This window comes from Alligator sinensis, unplaced genomic scaffold, assembly GCF_000455745.1.
Source record: "Alligator sinensis unplaced genomic scaffold, ASM45574v1 scaffold93_1, whole genome shotgun sequence".
Lineage (NCBI taxonomy): Eukaryota > Metazoa > Chordata > Crocodylia > Alligatoridae > Alligator > Alligator sinensis.
The window spans coordinates 994280-1013600 of NW_005842243.1; the positions used below are offsets into that span (position 1 = coordinate 994280).

Here is a 19321-nt window from a genome sequence, read left to right on the forward strand (position 1 = left end):
AGCTTGGACTGCCTTATCTTTTGCTATTGTTTTGTGTAGCTGGTTAATGGTTGGATATAGATCCTCTTGCTTGTAAACTGCCAACCTAGCTTGCCATTTTTTTAACTGCCCTGTATCCCAGTCATTCCTCTACTGGGTGTGGCAGACTAGCCTTAATATTGTTTCCCACCCAAAGTGACAGCATTTCCCTGGTGGGCAAAAGATTCTCCATGTTTGTGCATCAGCTCAAGTCTTCATAAGCTTGTGCCAGTTGAAGCACTTTGGGATGAAAGTACTTTTGAAATGAGAAGTAGCTGTAGGTAGGAGAGCTGGTGCTAGTGCTTGCGTTTGTATGTGTGTAACAGTGTAGGAAAGAAGTACAAGGATGCAATGGACATTTCTCATTGAGTAACAATGAATTTGGACAATGCATTACTTGAATAAGAAAAGAAATAATTATAATAAAAATAGCAACAACAACAGCCACCCTTAAAATTTAGGATTTTAAATACAGTCCAAACAGATGGATTTGCTTAATCAGAGCAGCATTTCCCTCTTTACTCTTAAGTTTGGCTTTGCACATAGAGCACCATCACCTTTGTAAGTAAACATGCTGGCAATGGGATTATTATACATCAGGGCTGTCCAACTGGTTGCCTGCAGGGTCCACAACCTACAAGGCATCAACATGTGGCCAATGGACTCCAGTTTGGCTGCTGCTCTCCTCATTGCTTTTGATGCCGTGATGGCTGGAGTCTCTGAACTCTACTTCCCCCCCTTGCTTTCGCTTCCAGCCCCACTCCTGGGAACGGGACAGCACAATAGAAGGGGAATGGGGTGCTGATTTTGCATGTGTTGCCATGGAGGGGGCTGGGTTAATTGTACTGAACGTTTGGTGGGAGGTGTGCTGGAGCTGTACTACCAGTGCTGCACATAGCAGCAGAGAGGAGAGCGGACTGTGCAGAGTGCACAGAAGGAAAGCTAGCATTCCCATGCTGTGAGTGCGGCAGCGGAAAGGTCCAGGCTACTTATGATGAACGTGTGGCAAGGGAGGTAGCTGGGCTGCTGAGACTGTAGCCTCCCCAGTCTCTGGCCTGTAGCCCTTGTGTGGTGTGTAGCCCCGGCCACTGAGAAGGTGGAAAGCCCTATTATACATGTATTGTTTCTGGTCTGGTTGTGAACATTTGACTTGTTAGTAAAAAAACAGTATCATGGTTTTATAAAACCCAGGTGTGCTCATAAATTATTATACCTTGTTCGGTTTGGATCAGATGACCCTTGAAGGCCTTCCAACTCTATAGTTCTATGAGAAGCAGAAGGTTCCAGCCTATCCGGCCCAGTGCTATAGTCTGCTGTTTATCCTCTGAGATGGCCTACTGCTATTTTCCATCAGTGCAAAGTAGGAATCCTTTCTTTTCTATTTTGCTTTTGCCACCGGTCTCCTGGATGTCTTTACTGATGTACTGTTTCTCTGTGCATCTCAGGGAAAACACCTTGGGCGCCTATAGACATGCAGCGAGGTTGCTCTAATGCACTGTAATTACAGCACATCTGAGCAGATTCGATTGATCGACTCTGCTCGAACATGATAAGTACCATGCTCCAGCATCACATGAATCAGCGTTCAATGAGCTTTAGTTAACCACCGCCATTTTTCAGCACAGGAATACTGATACACGTGACACTCTGGGCACTTGAAATAGAGTGGCTCTTGGAGTAGCCTTAATTAAAGCACGTTCCCTCCACCCCACTTCACTCCCGAAGCAAGTCTATAAACACCCCTTTATGCCCAAATTTCCATATGGTGCTGAATCACTTGAAATCTGCAGTGGTATACTGGTGTACCATGTCTGAGCATAATGTGACAAATGAGCTAGACCTTGCAAAATGCAATTTAATTTCCTGGATCATGGTTCTGGCCTGAATGTCTCTCACAGAGTCCACCAGAAACTGGAGTAATAACCTACTGTAGCAAGACAGCTCTTGCTCACAAAAGCTTACGTATCTTTGATTCAATTAATCTATTAAGTGCATCTCGTCCCTGCCTTCTGCTTGACTTCAGATTAATATGGTTAATTACCTCTAAATACAATTCTTGTTACTAAGAGTGAATATAGCAGGTAGTCCTTCCATTAGACCAAGTCCACAGCAAGTTTCCTCGAAGTCCAGTCAGCTTTCAGTTTTAGGCTATTTATTCCACCAGGGAATACTTCTCTCCACAACAAATAATGTAAGCAATCACATAAGCAATGGGCAAATAGTAAACAAAAAGCAAGCCCTCTAGTCTTTCCTAGGACCTCCAGAGAAGCAATCCAGGCTTGGTCCTGGTTCCTCAACATACCAGCCTCCTTTCTCCCTTGATACCTTCCCAAGAAGCTTTTAACTCCCCCCTAGGGCCAGTCAATCAGCCTTGTCATCTGACCCCAGGGTCCTAGGTAGACAGACTCCCTTCTCTAACCACCTGCAGTTGGGCTTCTGTACCTGAGCCATGCACCTCATTACAGTAAATTTTGACCTTTTTCCAGAGCTGGTTAAGGATTTCATGAGGTTTTAACATCTTCTGTGGATAGTCACTATACTCATACTAGCAGTATTCCATTTGTGCTTTCAATTTGGCATTTAACACTAATCAGTAGATAAGCTCCTAGCGTGGTCTCAGACATGCCTTTCTCCCCTGATGTTAAACATGCTCCTTTCACCCTCACACTTACAGGTCCCTTCCCATACTTAAAGCAAAAAAAGACCGGGGGGGGGGAGGCGGGAAAAGGGGAAGGGAAGGGTATCCTAGAAAGAGGTTCTATAACAGACTAAATCTTATAACAGGCTAAATATGAGCAACTATGTACAGTCTCAGCATACTCAGTTTGCCTTACAAATCTCCAAGATAATACATTAGAGGTTTAGTGCCATTGCAGACACCTTTACACCAAAAATAGACCTTGACAAAACCTACAAGCTATATGCCTGACACAACAGAAACACAGTAAGACAGCCATGCTAGACCATTTCCTTGCAAGCAACAAAGTCTTTTGAGTTGGTTTCAAATGAAACAGCCTGTGGGTAGATTTTCTATGTGCTCTAGTTGTCTCCATAAAAGCCCAAGAGTTTTTTAATACTAAGTTTACAGAGAAGAATTTCACCAGAGGGGTAAGTGGAAAAGAATGCTGGCAGAATGACTGGAGTTCTACTCAATCACCAATCATCATCTTTACCTTCCTTTCTACCTTCTTTCTCTTTGGAGGGGTTTAAAATTAGTTTAAAATTAACTGTTAAAAGAATGTGAAGCTCATCAGTATGAAAGAGGAAATCACTGCAACTTGAAAAGTGGCTTTCCAGATAGAAATTTGTATTAGCAAAGGTAAGAAAGTGACTAGAGAGTAGCTTTCATCAGCTCAGATAAAACTATATTAGCAAAACCACCCACAAGGATTTTTCTAGTTTAAAAACTGATTATCCTTTACTTGGTAGTCCTGAGGAATCAGTGGATTACCTAACTGGACTAAGGACTATAAGTATCATTGAACACTCTCTCATGCTTCCTCAAGGCCCTTTAAGACTTACGTAACCCCCCCCCCCCCCCAAAAAAAAAAATAAAAAGATACATCTCCTGCCAGTGTATTTTCCTTCATGTACCTTTCAGAAGTGTTGTGAAACTCCACTGGTTCCTACATGAGAAGCTACCACCTGCTTTTACAATTCCAGATTTACCCATGAAAGCAATGAGGTCCATTGGGACAGCTTCAAGCTTTAATAAACTTCATTCCAAAGCCTTCTAACATTTCAAATCCGAGGCAGGAGCAGAACTTCCTCTAAGAAATGCAGTTACGTGGGCATACCGTATTTACTCACATGCACCTTTCCCCCCAAAATCAGTCCTCTACAATGGATGTGTGTGTTGTAAGTAGGGAAGCTTATTTACTTCACCAGAGTAGAAGCATAAAGATGCCATGTTGCAAAATGGCTACCAGTTTTCCTCTTAGCAAACAAGCAGAAGGAGCAGAATCCAGTGTTGGTTGTGAAACAGTTATTCTCAGTCTCTTGGCAGAGAGACAAGCTAGCAGTCATCTTGCGAGACAGCCTCTCCATGAAAAAGCAAACACTAGGCCATGACTCTGGAAGTATCTCCCTTCCTTCTACGCATATTCTGTCTCTCAAAAAACAAGGTGCATGTCTTATATGGGGGCATATAGTATAAACCAAAATATGGTATTACCAGGTTAACTAGCTTTGCAATGCTCAGAGTTGCAGCTGCTGTGTTGTCCCAAACCCCAGAGCTCAGAGGTCCTTGCTGTCCCTAACATGTGACAAAGCCTTCATGGTCCTAAGGGAGAATAAGTGAAGATTCCAGTGCCTTCCTTATCCTGCACAGACTACATTGCTTATGTGCAAGGCTTGATTTACATGGGGTGAGTAGGATTTTGCTTATTAGGTCCATGGAGCAGAGGTGAAGGAACCAACAGATCCATCCCTTCCAAAAGGATCCAATCTTAGCGCAAAACACTCAGGGCCTTTAAATGCAGCATGGTGGAAGATAGCAAGTTGTCAGCCTATAAATACTTGCAACTGATCCAATCCTTGTGTGTATGAATGATTGCATGAGCTGGTGGATGGATTCATCAGGTCCAAAGCACACTCTATATAAAGCTGTAGTAGCTGAAAACAGATCCCCCTTTCCACCAACCCCCAACAAAAGACCTTAATATGAACTACCACAAAAGTTCACTTCAGTCCTAAGCTCTCATTTCAATACATAAATTTGACAGAACAGGGTATGTCTATACTCCACACAAGCTACTTAGACTGCTTTAGGGACCTGAGCGAGCTCATTTATGGGAACACTGAGCTCTTCACAGGGTGTTTTACCCTGCTGAGAAGCCTGGGAAATTAGTCTTATGCAGGGCTACATGCTGGTGCAGATATAATGATTCTGGTACCTGGGCTGGCTCACTTACAGCTGATGCAAATATCTCTAGACTGGATCACATTGAGCAGTAACAGACATACCCTGACATGGTCTGCTTGAATGAAATCATAATGCTAATTAATACTTCCTAAGGGTCTGTGGGTCAAATAGCTGGTTTAGCAGTGTACAACAGAAATGAAATTAAGATACCTGGAAGCCTTGGACAGAAGTGGAGGGCACCAAGCCTGGGAATTCAGTAGGATGTTCTTGGCATTGGCAAAGGTGAAATGCCTGCCTCAAAAAATTATTTTGAACACAGCGAGAAGAGCATAGGAAGGTACACAGAAAATACCCAAGCATCAACATGATGCATGATGACCTGGTGGCACATGTGCATCAGGTCATGCTGACTGCCTAACAGGAGTCAGGAAGGACTTTCAGGCCTAACTTGTTCGGCAACTGTTGGAACTGGGACACTTAATTGGTTCATTCAAAGCCAGGACTTCTGTGCCAATTTCATATTAGCCTTAAAAAAGACATGGGAAAAGCCAGGGGATTGTCTGTAATTATTGACAGGAATATGGTAAACAAATCCCAAAGCTGAGTCTTTCACAATCTATCATGACGCTAATGATACAATAGTTAGACCTACTGAAGGGAATGATCAAACAACAGTAGTTTGACTTCTTTTTTTACTTCTTAAATAAAAGTTACTGGCCTACCAAAAAATGTAAGGTACTCCACCTTGGGGCGGGGGGCAGGGGGCGCGGAGAACCTGCATCACATTTATAGGCTGGGCAGTGCTACGCTCGCTAGCACCACAGCCGAAAGAGACTTGGGGGTCATGACTAACCACAAGATGAACATGACCCACCAATGCGATGTTGCAGCTGGTAAAGCAAACAAAAAACTCTGGCTTGCATCCATAGATGCTTCTCAAGTAAATCTCAGGAGGCCAACCTCCCACTGTACTCGGCCTTGGTGGGGCCGCAGCTGGAGTACTGCATCCAATTCTGGGCTCCACAACCACAGCCGAAAGAGACTTGGGGGTCATGACTAACCACAAGATGAACATGACCCACCAATGCGATGTTGCAGCTGGTAAAGCAAACAAAAAACTCTGGCTTGCATCCATAGATGCTTCTCAAGTAAATCTCAGGAGGCCAACCTCCCACTGTACTCGGCCTTGGTGGGGCCGCAGCTGGAGTACTGCATCCAATTCTGGGCTCCACAATTCAAGAAGGATGTGGAGAAGCTTGAGAGAGTCCAGAGGAGACCCATGCATATGATCAGAGGGCTAGAGAATAGGCCTTATGAAGAGAGGCTGAGCGCCATGAGACTTCAACCTGGAAAAGCGCAGGTTCAGGGGTGACCTGGTGGCAACCTATAAGTACATAAGGGGTGTGCATCAGGATCTGGGGGAATGGCTGTTCACCAGTGCCCCAAGGGATGACAAAGACACAAACTTTTCCAAGACCATTTCAGGCTGGATGTAAGGAAAATCTTGTTTACTGTCTGAGCCCCCGAGGCCTGGAATAAACTCCCTCTAGAGGTGGTGCAGGCACCTGCTCTGGACTCGTAAGAAACATTTTGACCCTTATCTTGCTGGGATCCTTTGACCCCAGCTGACTTCCTGCCCCTGGGGCAGGGGGCTGGACTTGATGATCTTTCAAGGTTCCTTCCAGCCCTAATGTCTATGAAATCTTCTTCAATGGGGCCTGTGCTCTTAAGCCAAAGTGTTTTTTGAAAAATGCTATTCATGATTAATTATGGGTACCCACACCAAAATAGCTTGCTTTTCAGTAAAGTTCTTCCTATAATTCAGTTGAAGTTGTTGGGATCTCAGATATTTATCATCATCAAAAATCAATTTACTCATTATTTATCTAAGGAGAGATTTAGGAACCTTCCTGTAGGTTCCAAGTCTAAAAACTCTGGCCATATTATGCAATCACATTTGTTTTCAAGGTGAATATTTACGTTATTATTTTGAAGTATGAAAGTACAGTGAGGTGGATACATAACAAGGTGGATCATTATACTCAATGAGTAGTCATCAATGGGTCAATATCTAGTCTAGGTATCAAGTGGGGTTCCCCAGGGGTCTGGTATTCATTAATCTCTTCATTAATGACTTGGATGATGGGATTGAGTGCATGCTTAGCAAACCTGTGAACAACAAGTTGGGTAGAGTTGCGCACACTTCAGAGGACAGGGATAGGATCCAGAATGACCTGGATAGACTGGAGAAGTGGTCTGCAATCAATCATGTGAGATTCAACAAGGATAAGTGCAAAGTCCTGCACTTGGGATGGAATAACAGCATGCGCAAATATGGACTGGGGAAATGACCAGTTAGGTTGAAGTACTGCAAAGAAAGCCCTGGGAGTTACAGCAGACCTAAGCCAAATATGAGCTAGCAGTATGCTCTTGTTGCAAAAAATGCCAACCGTATACTGGGCTGTATTAACAGGAGTCTCACTTACAAATCAAGGGAAGTGCTTCTTTCTCTCTCTCTCAGGCACTGGTGAGATCTCTGGAGTACTGTTGCCAGTACAGTGTCCAGTTTTGGACCCCAACTTCAAGAAGTATGTGGACAGTTTGGAAAAAGTCCAGCACAGAGCAACAAAAATGATTCAAGGCCTCAGGGATATGACTTATGAGGAAAGGCTGAAAGAACTAGAGTGATTTAGTCTGGAGAAGGGAAGACTGAGAGGGGATTTGATAACAGTCTTCAAACAATGAAAGGCACACAGAGTATAGAGATGGCCTTTCCCATGTGGCTAAAGGGAACAGGACTATGAAGAAATGGCCTCAAGCTCCAGCAAGGGAAATTTAGGTTGGAGATTTAGAAGGAACTTTCTGTGGTCAAGCACCAAAACATGCTACTTAGTAAAACTGTGGAATCGCCATCTTTGGGAGTTTTCAAAATCAGGTTAGACAAACACTTGGGCTAGGGTAGTCTAGTCAGGGATGATCCTGCCTTAAGCATGGGGCTGGACTAAAGGATCTCATGAAGTCCCGATCTTCCATCTTTATTGATGGGATATAACTGAACAATAAGATCTCATTCAATATCGAAAGGAAACTTAATTTAATTTATCATCACTATTTCTTGCTACTAGAAATGATAACCACTTAGTAAATCATTTACAGTCATGTAAAGAAATGTTACTAGATTCAATCTTGAAAGACAGGTAAGGGTCATGATTGCACTGTAAGTTTTAAGATATTATCACAAAGGTAAGTGGGTCAGCTTCATCACAAATTTAAAAATGAAATTGATTATAGTCACTTAATAGATATAATTTAGTAGTTTTAATAAAAAATAAAAAATAGGGAAATAAAAGAATATCTTATGAAACAAAACAAGTCAGTGTTTCTTTAATGAGGCCAGTCAATGAAGTAAATCAGAAATGTGAAGGAAGCCGTCTCAAGTCTTAGATTTTTCAGAAAGAACATATCTGGTAAAATATATAGAAACACCCCTTCAAAGCTGATAAAAAATGTTAATTGTAATTCTTTAATTAAAGTATAAAAATGTATTTTTGGCTAAATTTGATATTTACTGGACTCTTTAGCACACAATCCTTTTGGCACTTTACAACTTGCCATTAAAAGTAACATTTAATGGAACATTCAAGAAATTAATTTGAATTCAGAAACAGCCACCCAAAATTTGCATAGCACAACCCATTACTTACTTCTTAGATTTCCCATTCCAGGAGTCAGACTCATTCTGGGAGGCAGTGTGCTGTGATATGGTGGGGTGGTGCTGAACAAAATGTCATTTGGCAAGGCTTGATCTAGCATTGAACTCCGTGAGCTAGCATAAGATGATCCTCTCCGATTACTACAGATGCTCTCATCAGAAAGGGTGCGATAAAGTGTTCTCCTTGGAGACAGATTCCCGTAAAATGAAAACTAAATATTAAAATATTTGAGAGAGGTAAATAAGTAAAGGAATGAAAATATTAAATGTTTTTTCCCATTTCGGATGCCATCATGATAGCTCTTACTAGTATTTCTCTAGGCAAACAGCGTATCATTTTTGAATTTTTCAACTAGTAATGGAAGATCAGATATTAGGTCCCTCACATCACTTCTACTGGAGAGTCAGTGAAGTTATTGAATTGGACTTCTATATTTCCTCTTGATATTTTGGAATGCTTCACCATGAATTAATTAGATACTGTAACATTTTATTAATTCCACAATGTTAAATGAAACCTCTATAACCCTATGACAGTAATAGCTTCCAGAAATATTTATAAGGCTGCAGTCTCTGGCAACATTTATTCAAGACCATACATGGCACTGCTTGATTTTAATTTGAAATGACTATGTTTTAATACCAATCCATTCTGAACTGATCAACTCTATGTGAGGAGCTATCTAATTCATATAACAATAAAACAGATTTAGTACAATACACCTCTCTAGATACCAAGAAATATGGTAGGCTTAAAGGAAAAGACAGAGTACAGTGATAACAGTTTATCTATTTTATAATGTTGGTTAAAACACTGTAAAGTAAAATTAGATGCAATTATCCAAGCTGGATCAAACTGGCCCAGTTTGCTTCACGACTCATTTCTCTCAGCTACAAAAATAGTTACTGTTCAAGTCTTAAAGTAAGTTATTTGTGTAAATTATTTTGTTGGGCTATTCCTTACACATAGCAGTTCAACATCCTGATCTACTTTCCTTAGAAATAGCTGTAGTCTGCACACTTCCACTGCTGGATGAATGTCAAGTATGTATGGAAGCTGTGGGTTTTCAAAACCACAAGTGCAGGACAAGAGTTAAAAATATCCACATTGTTATGTTTCTGACAAGTCCTACAACAGATGGATACTTGTAAAAGGAATAAGTGGAAACATTCAATCACACAAAGGGAAATATCCTTTATACAAACTAGTTTAATATACATTAAGGCCCCAATTCAGGAAAACATCCGTCTTGAGGACAGCATTGAACATGTGCTTAGCTGTGAATATGTTTAAGTGCTGTCCTAAGGAGGGATGGATTTAAGCATATGCTTAAATGTTTCCTGAATCAGGACGTATATAGCAAAATAATATAGTGATTTACGGATTCTCTATGCATTTGATTGGAAATAGGCTCCTCTTACAATCATAACAAAGATCTCATTATTGTGTATAGTAACAATGCTTCATTGTAGCAAGAGCAAATATAATAAGCAATTCTAAGCCATAAATTCCTAAGCTTTCAAATGCACACCATACATATTTAATTTACTACGTGTCAAAATAAACAATCAAACTTCTAAATTAAATTCAGCACTTACGGAATTCCCATATGGTACTTTTTTATATACATGATGAATATATTCTTTAGCACATATTTGGTGGATTAAAATAGCCTTAAGCTAATATCTAATTAAGATAATTTTTCAAGTAATTAAGTTGCCTTGGGTGTTATTTTGTATTGGGCAAAGAACGCAGTATGACTCGTACTTGTTGTTTGAGCAATGTACTGGATAAGTTTGCTCCTCTTCATGGACTGCCACCTTGCTGGGTGGAGAGGTGTGCGTGTACTGATGATTCTAATAGCAACATCAGCAGGAGTCTTGTACTCCTGGTAGGTTCACCCATGGTGGTAAGGTCAAAGGAGAGGTAGATGAAGACAACACAATATAACAACACAACAAAGACCTCAATGGTGGGGCAGGCAGATGAAGAAAGCATACTTCTCAACAGCTGCAAAGGTGGATGAAAGCTGCAGTTGAAGATTAACCCCAGTCACCTTGGATCTCTTTGCTACTAGGTAGAGGTTTCTCCTCTGCCAAGAGCCGTGTGGTTGCTCATCCACAACAACATCCTCATGTAGAACAAGTCTCATGCAGGCTTTTCCCACTGGATCCAACATCTACCACAACAACCAAATCACCAATACCTATAACCTCTACAAAGTTCTGCAGTGATGGATGAATGGTGATGCGGACAGACAGACAGTGCAAGCCAGGGGTCCCTAGTCACAGATCCACACGCAGACAGTGGTCACATGTTGGTCGCTTGCCCCTTGGAATGGGACAGGAGGATGATTCAGCAGCTGCGATTGTGACAGAGCAATTAATTTTAGGATTCCATCTGCTTACCCTACATAGGGAGGGGGCTAGAAAAGGTGCCCCAGAAATAGGCTTTCCCACTTTATCTTACCCAACTGGATAGCCGCTTCCAGGGGGATCATTCAAATTGTGGTCAAAAACACAAAAATGTCCTTTGTATTCTGGAATGTATGAACCCTACTAGATGACCCAAAGCAGTAACAGACCTGAATGCCTGAGACATTTCACAATACAATATTGATATCACTGCTCTCAGAGAGACCAGACATGCAGACGAAGGCCATCTGAGGGATGAGGGGGGTGGCTATATGTTCTTCTGGAAAGGGAAACCTGCAAACAACAGGCAAATACACAGCACTCGTTTTTTTGCCAGTAGGACCCAGATTGTCAGCCGAATGATCAAATTCCCTGTTGGCATTAGCGAGTGCTTCATGACTCTGCCTCCAACTGACAAACGGTTCCTTTGCTACCATCATCAGTGCATATGCCCCAACATTCAATGCCAAGGAAGAACAGAAAGAGCCGTTTTATGCTGACGTTGATGAAATTCTGACTATCATCCCAAAAGAGAATATCATCCTCCTTGAAGATTTCAATGCGAGTGTCGGCTGGGAGTTTAACATGCAGAGGAACACCATTGAGAAGAAAGGAGTGGGTAAGGTCAATTCAAACAGCATCCTCTTACTCAGTAAATGTGCAGAGCATGACCTTGTCGTTATTCACACTTTCTTTAGACAAAACGACAGGTACAAAACAAAATGGCAAAACCCCCGCTCAATATATTGGCATCTCCTCAACTACATCATCATAAGAGGGCATGATCTAAACAACTTTCATGTGTGTTATGAGAGGAGCCAATTACTGCTGGACCGATCTTCACTTAGCGAGACAAAGCAACAAAAAGACAGTACAACATCACATGCCTTCAGACCCCTAGACACCGCAACGCCCTCCAAACACATCTCAGCAAGAAACTCACCAAATTTAGGATTGAAAATAATAATACTTGTGTTTAGGAAGGTTGGCAAGAGCTAAAGGAGACAATCCATGAGGCTTCCACAAAATCAACTGCCTTTAATCACACAATGCCATCAGGACTGGTTTGACGAAAGCAATGCTGAAATCAAAGCCCTTCTCAATCAGAAGAGAAAAGCTTTTGGTGACTGGAAAAACCATCCTAATGTCCAGTCAGAAACAGGAAACTTTTCGATGGCTTAAAGCTGAAGGCCAGAGGAAGATTTGAGAAAAATCAAAAACAAATGGTGGGAAGAGATGACAAAAGAAATCCAATAATTTGTTGATAATCATGGCATACAGAGCTTCTTCAGTGCAATCAAGGCTGTTGCAAGGCTGGGTAAAACTCTTGCAGACTCACTCCACTTAGAACTGAAGATGGTAGTACACTCCTCAAAGATAAGTCCATCAAAAACCACTGGAAGGAGCATTACCAAAAGCTCCTGAACTGAGAGTCAATGGTGACTAACAAAACCACTGAATCCATCCTGCAGCATCCAGTAAGGGAAGTACTTTTCAGTTCGGCAACCTCTGAAGAAGTCCACCAGGCAATAAGAGATGAAAAACAACAAAGCATCTGGCTCTGATGGCATTCCAACTGAAGTCTTCAAAGTTTGTGGGGAAACTATGACCAACAAGTTCCATACACTGTTTATCAAAATCTGAAACTCTAAGGAAATTCTCACTGACCTAAGGAATGCCAATATTGTTACCATTTAAAAAAAAAAAGCAATATATGTCTGTCTGTAGAAACTATCAAGGTACTACCCTCCTCTCCATTGCTGGGAAGATTCTCGTTTGAATTCTGCTGAATTGACTGCTCCCTCTTGCTGAGAAATTCCCTCCTGAGTCTCAATGCAGCTTCAGACCATTAAGAGACACCAAAGACATGATTTTTGCAGCCCAGCAGATCCAGGAAAAATACCAAGAACAGTACCATGCCAGGAATTGTATATAGCCTTTAGTGATTTGACCAAAGCCTTCAACTGTTAACCATGAGGCTCTATGGAAGATCTTGTGGAAGTCTGGCTGCCCAGGGAAATTTATCACTATCCTAAGACTCCTTCATGACCACATGACTACCTCCATCCTATGCAGTAGCTCTGCTTACGAAGGCCTTTGCTATTCAAACTGACATCAAGCAGGGTTGTGTGATTGCACCAATTTTGTTTTTCATCTTTCTTGCAGTCATTAAGACACTTATCTGTGACCATCTAACACATGACATGGGCATTGAGTACAGGATAGACAGGAACCTTTTCGATCTCTCCCGCCTCTGTGCCAAAACCAAAGTTACTTCAGCTTTGATTGTGGAACTTCAGTATGCCAATGATCATGCTGTCATTGCACACAAGGAGGAGGATCTACAAACAGCTCTTAACTGCTTCTCTCAAGCATACCAGTGCCTGGGACTGACCCTTAACATTGGAAAAAAACAAGGTGCTTCACCAGCCTGCTCCAGGCCAATAAATTCCCTGGGCAAAGATCCTCATTGATGGACCGGAGCTAGACAATGCTGAACATTTTTCATACCTTGACAGCCAACTTTCAAAGGTGACCAACAGAGATGAGGAGATACAGTACAGAATCCAATGTGCCAGCTCTACCTTCAGAAGACTGAATCATTGTGTGTTCAATGATCACATTAGGATATGAATAAGGTTCCTATTATATAAGGCTGTGGTATTCCCAACTACTGTCTACAGTTGTGAAATTTGGGTGACCTACACAGATGACCTGAAAAACCTGGAATGCCTTCACTGCTGCTACCTCCGCAAGATCCCTGGCATAAAATGGGAGAATTATCACGTAAATGCCAGTGTCCTTACTGACACCAACACCACCAGTATGTAAGCATTCATTGATTATTCAGTATCAGCTGTGGTGGACAGGACACTGTGTGCGCATGCCTGATGCACATTTACCAAAACAATTGCTATACTCCCAACTCAGCTAAGGACAAAGGACATGCAGGGGCCAGAGAAAACGCTTCAAAGACACCCTCAAAGTGAACATTAGAAAGTGTGGCGTTGTCACCACAAATTGGGAAAAAAGTAGCCTGGGACAGGGCTACATGGTGATAACTTGAGTGAGAATGTACATCTTACTTTGAGAAAAAACATTTTGCCCTGGAGGCAGAAATGGAAGAAACAGGTGTCTTCCAGAGAGCTTGTGGCTCTATGATCAGCCTTCTTAGCCATCAATGGACTCATTTAAAACCCTTTACTTGACTCGCGAGAGTGATCATCTTTGACTTGAGGGATTGCTGACAATACAAGTTTGGTACCAGTACTTTAATAGACTTTTTAATGTACAGAACTCTGTCTCTGCATGACAAAAATCAGTTCAGTATTATCCATCAGGAGGAGAAACAGAGGTCTTTCCTACTAATCACTTACAAATGATCTCTGTATAGGAACTGTGATCCAGGCTTCAAATGGAAATTACTGTGCTAAGCATCATTGGGGGGAGGGGGGGGGGGGAAGAAAGGGGAGTGGGTGGGAACAGACTACTTTTATTTGGGGTTGGGAGCCTACTTGAGGCACCTGGTTTTAAACATGTTCCCATCATTCTTTGAACTTGAAATTAGCTAGCTCAACTTTAAAATGTGTGTACATGCTTGTTTAAATAAACACTGAATTTAATGCAAATTCACCAAACTTAGATATCATTTCAGTTCTAGAGAATATGAATTATGGGAATTACTACAAACACTCAATGATTTTTTTCTAATCTAAATCCATTTAAAACATACAAGTACATGACTTTTAGGTAATTGCCTCTGATAGGTGCAGAACCAGAAAGAGTAGCTAACCTTTCTTCTACCCTCTTCCACAGAGACGATGTCTGGCAGCATCAACTTCAGAAAATCTTCTTTGGACAAGACTTGCTGGCTTTCAGGAACGGTACTCCTCACAGAAGTCTGAAGCTGACTTGAGGCAACCACAGCATCAACATCTGCATACACTTTGCTGAAACAATGGGTATATTAGAATGATAATGCAATATTGGGCCAGGATTTGCAAGACCCATCAATAGAAACTGAACACTTATATGACTATTTCTTTGCCAAGTGCATTGTTACCATCTCCCCAAATCATTTTAAATTTATGAAGCAGTTATAATTTCAAGATGAGATTCTTAAATTATTCAAAAATACCTGAATTCCCAACAAAGATACAGCATGTTTCTCAAAAAGCCTGCATTTCTCTCTTGCTCTTTTTTTGCACACTACTCTTTCCTATTGTTTTGTTTATACTTGGATCAACACTTTCAATAATTCATCAAACTATTTTAACTTGTACTTCCCAAGCAAATAAGAAAATCAATATCCTGTGGTGTGAAGCTGTACCCAGCATCACAATCTGACAAAATTATCACGGTCATCATTGGTAATGCCTGAAGTTTATTTGTAATCAATTCTGCCATGTGCCAAGTGTGTTTTATTATAAGCAATTTCACAAAGCTGTTTGGATAAATAAAACAGCTGTCTTCTTTAATTATCACCATACAAAAATGTATTTACATTCAACAAAAGACTGTCAAACTGAATTACTGTCTTTCAATATCCTTCCAGCAAGAAAGGAGGAAGATGATCTTAAAAGGTTTACTCTGAAAATGCAATCTGAGGAAGTAGAGATTCCCCAAAACACAGTGCATGCATTTGAAGCCAATTACTTGCTGCCAAGTGCAGCATAATCAGTGATTGTATCCTCAGCTGAGAGGAAACAGGCTTTGCTATGGCAAGTTGTAATTCTCAATGAACTATGTCCTATAGTAGCACAACCTTCAGCAAAAGACCCGATTTTCATCTCCATTATTAACTGGAGATGTGATTTCATTTCAAAATAATTAGTTCTGCTTAACTACCACCCCCCCACCCTGCAATACAGAAAGAGCTTTCCTAAAAAGAAGGCAGTGAGGAATGCCCTATTGTATGAGACTGGTTTGATATATGTGCAGCGTTGCCATCTTTGGTTCACTCTCTTTAGATGGAACTCGTCATTGTAGACTGTCTTCAAAGTTGCTGTCTTTTTGGTCCAAAGGCAATGCTTAATTAGGCAATTTTGTTTCATTATATTTTCAATCCTAAACAGTGGGAAAAATAAATCTCAGAAGTTGATAATGCAGGGGCTTATGGGATGAATGAACCTGCCATAACAGTTGAGGAACTACACCACATCTGGAACCCGGGTTTTTGCCTTTAAGAGAAAGAGCAATCCCTGTGCCAGGCAGGAAAAACACAGCTGTCCATTATAAAGGCACAGAATTTTTTGTCAAATATTCATTGCGCTGAAACATGCTGGGTTTGTTTGTTTGATTGAAGGTGGGAGACCCAGGTTCAAGTCCTGAGTCTGCCTGGGATTATCTGCTCAGAAATGGACAGACCAAGTTGGCCTTGAACCCTGGATGTCCCACACTGCAGATCAGATTGCTAACCAGGAAGCCCCACCTACCCAAAGAAAAGCAGGAGCCTAGAGAAGAATTCTAATAAGCAACTAAATCTATCTAACAGGAAGTGTTTCTTTCTCTATTATGTAGCCTTAAACATCCCTAAATTCTTGGCCACATCTCTCCTTTCCAACATATTAATAGATGCAATGCATTCTTTAGGGCAACAAAGATGTCGAAGGGCAACATTATGCATCTGTCAATATGCTTACCTGGGAAAGTACTTACAGATTCTCTAGGCCTGAATAATCAATGTCTAACTCATTCTCTTCTAGGAAGGACATGAGGTTTTTTTGTTTTCATTTTGTTTGACAGAACTATAACTTCTGGCAAAAAACTGACCATGTTACATCTTTCCCTCTATTTTGTGGCACTAAGGAAAAGTTGATAGGAGCAAAAAAAGAGGGAAAGGAAGGCAAAGTCGAGGCTAAATGACCTTCTATAACCAAACATTTTCTTTTACCTGCAGAAAGATTTGGTACATGAGGGAAAGGGGAGGAGTGTGGAGAAGGTCAAACATTTCAAACAAAAATGAAAACAGGAAACAGCCTTCACTATCATTTTCCAAGTAATTCGAATTTTCATAGATTCATAGATGTAGGGTCGGAAGGGACCTTGCAGATCTTCTAGTCCGACCTCCTGCCCTGGGCAGGAAAGAAAACTGGGCTCAAATGACCCAGCTCAAATTTTATCCACCCACTCTGGATATCTGTCCTTTATTCTTCTGCCCAAAATAAGAAGAAATAAGAGTCTTACTCATGGCATTCAGCAACTTCAGATTCTTCAGGTGTAGGGCTACCTTCTGACTTTTTCCAACCAATGACATATTTGCTCACTGCTCCTTGTCTGTGGTACGGTTTGGACATGGACCCAGAAATCTGATGGCTACTATTCTGTGGCACAATGTAGACTTTGGAGGTATCTAGAGAGCCACTCTTTTTAGAGCAATGTGCTGAAGGGCTTCCTGAATGGTGGGACCCACTAAAAAGGTAAAAAACAAAAAACAAAAACATGACTAGGTCCAGATAAGTGATGAGTCATTTACTTTTAATTTTTCTGTCAAGCCAAAAATGAAGTCGGCACTATCAACACAAAATTTTCACAAATACAAACGTTCATATATAGCTAAATCACTTCTCTGCTGCCTGAACACACGTGCATACTCAAACACGTCAGAAAGACTTCACAAGTTGAACAATTTTTGTAAATGTCAACTTGTCAAAATGCCACGGCAAACCAGGATGAATTAAGGACAATGCTCCTCACTAATCCGAACATAATTTCATTCCTCATGTAATTCCATTGGTGTTGAGAATCACATCAGGAATTAATATGGCCCAATATGACTGCCTTACTGCTGAAAGCTTCTATGGTTCTCTTCTTACTACTCCTGTCAGGGCACGTCAGCTAAAGATAGGCTGATGTCCTGACAGTGCTCAAAAATATAACACAGATAGAAGTAACTTCCAACTCAGTGAAAACAGTTTTCTAGATTTGAATATTTTTTTAAATTATTAACAATAGGTTTGCCAGACAGTAATGATGCTTTTCTCTGGAAGTTCTTACATGCTTTACACTCAATTAAAGCAAGAATCTCTTATGAGGAGGACCTCATCTTTACCTTGGAAATGAAGCAACTGAGGTAGTGGGAAACTAAATGGCCTACCTAAAGATATATACTTTATAGGTTGCAAAACTGGGAAACCAGAATTCCTGTTCTCAAGTGTTGTAATCTATCATATACAATGCTTCTTGTAAATCTAAATATAATACTATGCTCATTCACTAGAACCAGAAAGTAATACCAAATATAGAAGCAAAAATGGCAGTCTAGGGTTATTTTCCAGATTGAATGAAAGGAGGCTGTACAATGGTATGGATGTAATTTGTTCAATACATATTTCTTTAAAAATAAAAATGCCCACTGTAAAAAAAAAATCTAACAGTGATTTGTTTGTAAATTGTATCAATGTTATAGGTCATATAGTTCAGTTTAAAACAGGGGTGGGCAAAATCTGACCCACAGGGTGCCTAAAAAATTTAGAAAATTAATATTAATCTGCCCTGGGTTGCCCATAATGCGGCCCTCACTGGCTTGCCAAAACTCAGTAAGTAGCCCTTTGCCCAAAATAATTGCCTGCCCCTGGTTTAAAATGATCAACACTGAGATATAGTGTGTTAAGTTGGACACTGGAGATATTATGTTCTATTGGAGATTACTTTTCTGACCTCAAAGACAAATGGAACAATAAAGTTATACTCCTCCCACTCCTTTTTTGCTTAGTTGCCCCCTACTTTCTTGCATCAGCCTAATGAAGCATGGTGATGGTATTTGGGTCATTAGCTTTAGAAGCAGTATCCAGCACCTGCAGCTCCCGTCTTGTTAGATCTGGATCCATTTCTGGAATAGCAGTGTCCGATTAACACCAACTACAGCTGGTCACTGCCACAAAACAGGGGCTGATGCCCTGTGGCTAGGCAGTGCAGACAAGAAAGCAGGGCATACTTCTAGGCAACTGGAAGCAAGAGGGGAAGAATAAAATAGTTTGACTTCCCCTGCAATAGTAAAAAAATAACAGGATTATGGAGCTTTTGGGGATGTTAAACAATTTTTTTTAAGTTTCATAATGGATAAAAAGAATACAAACAGCCTGTTGATACTGAAAAGTGACAGCATGAAGTCTGACAGGTTTGCTATGTAAATAGCTGCTCCCTTGGCTACTCTCCTCACAAAATATGCAGAAACTTGTCACAACCCAAAGGGTGTGATTTTTGTTTTGTGTGCTTCGGCACTGCTAAATTGTCCCCGCTAAATTGCAGCTTCCTTGCACGGTGGAGTTTTCTGCTGCAAAAGAGAACCCCGGTGCAAGGGAGAATTTCCC

At 41.0% G+C, this 19321-nt stretch overlaps 1 protein-coding gene across 1 annotated transcript in view; it reads right to left on the minus strand.

Annotated features, from left to right (window-relative positions):
• The window catches only part of SIPA1L2 (signal induced proliferation associated 1 like 2), a 261532-nt gene that overhangs the window by 20244 nt on the left and 221967 nt on the right, over nt 1-19321 (minus strand). Inside the window, exons 17-19 of the mRNA XM_014521704.2 lie at nt 17196-17420; nt 14803-14959; nt 8587-8806 (exon numbers count right to left, since the gene is read on the minus strand). Of these exons, the coding sequence (XP_014377190.1) occupies nt 8587-8806; nt 14803-14959; nt 17196-17420 (602 nt within the window). The remainder of the gene's footprint in view (nt 1-8586; nt 8807-14802; nt 14960-17195; nt 17421-19321) is intronic.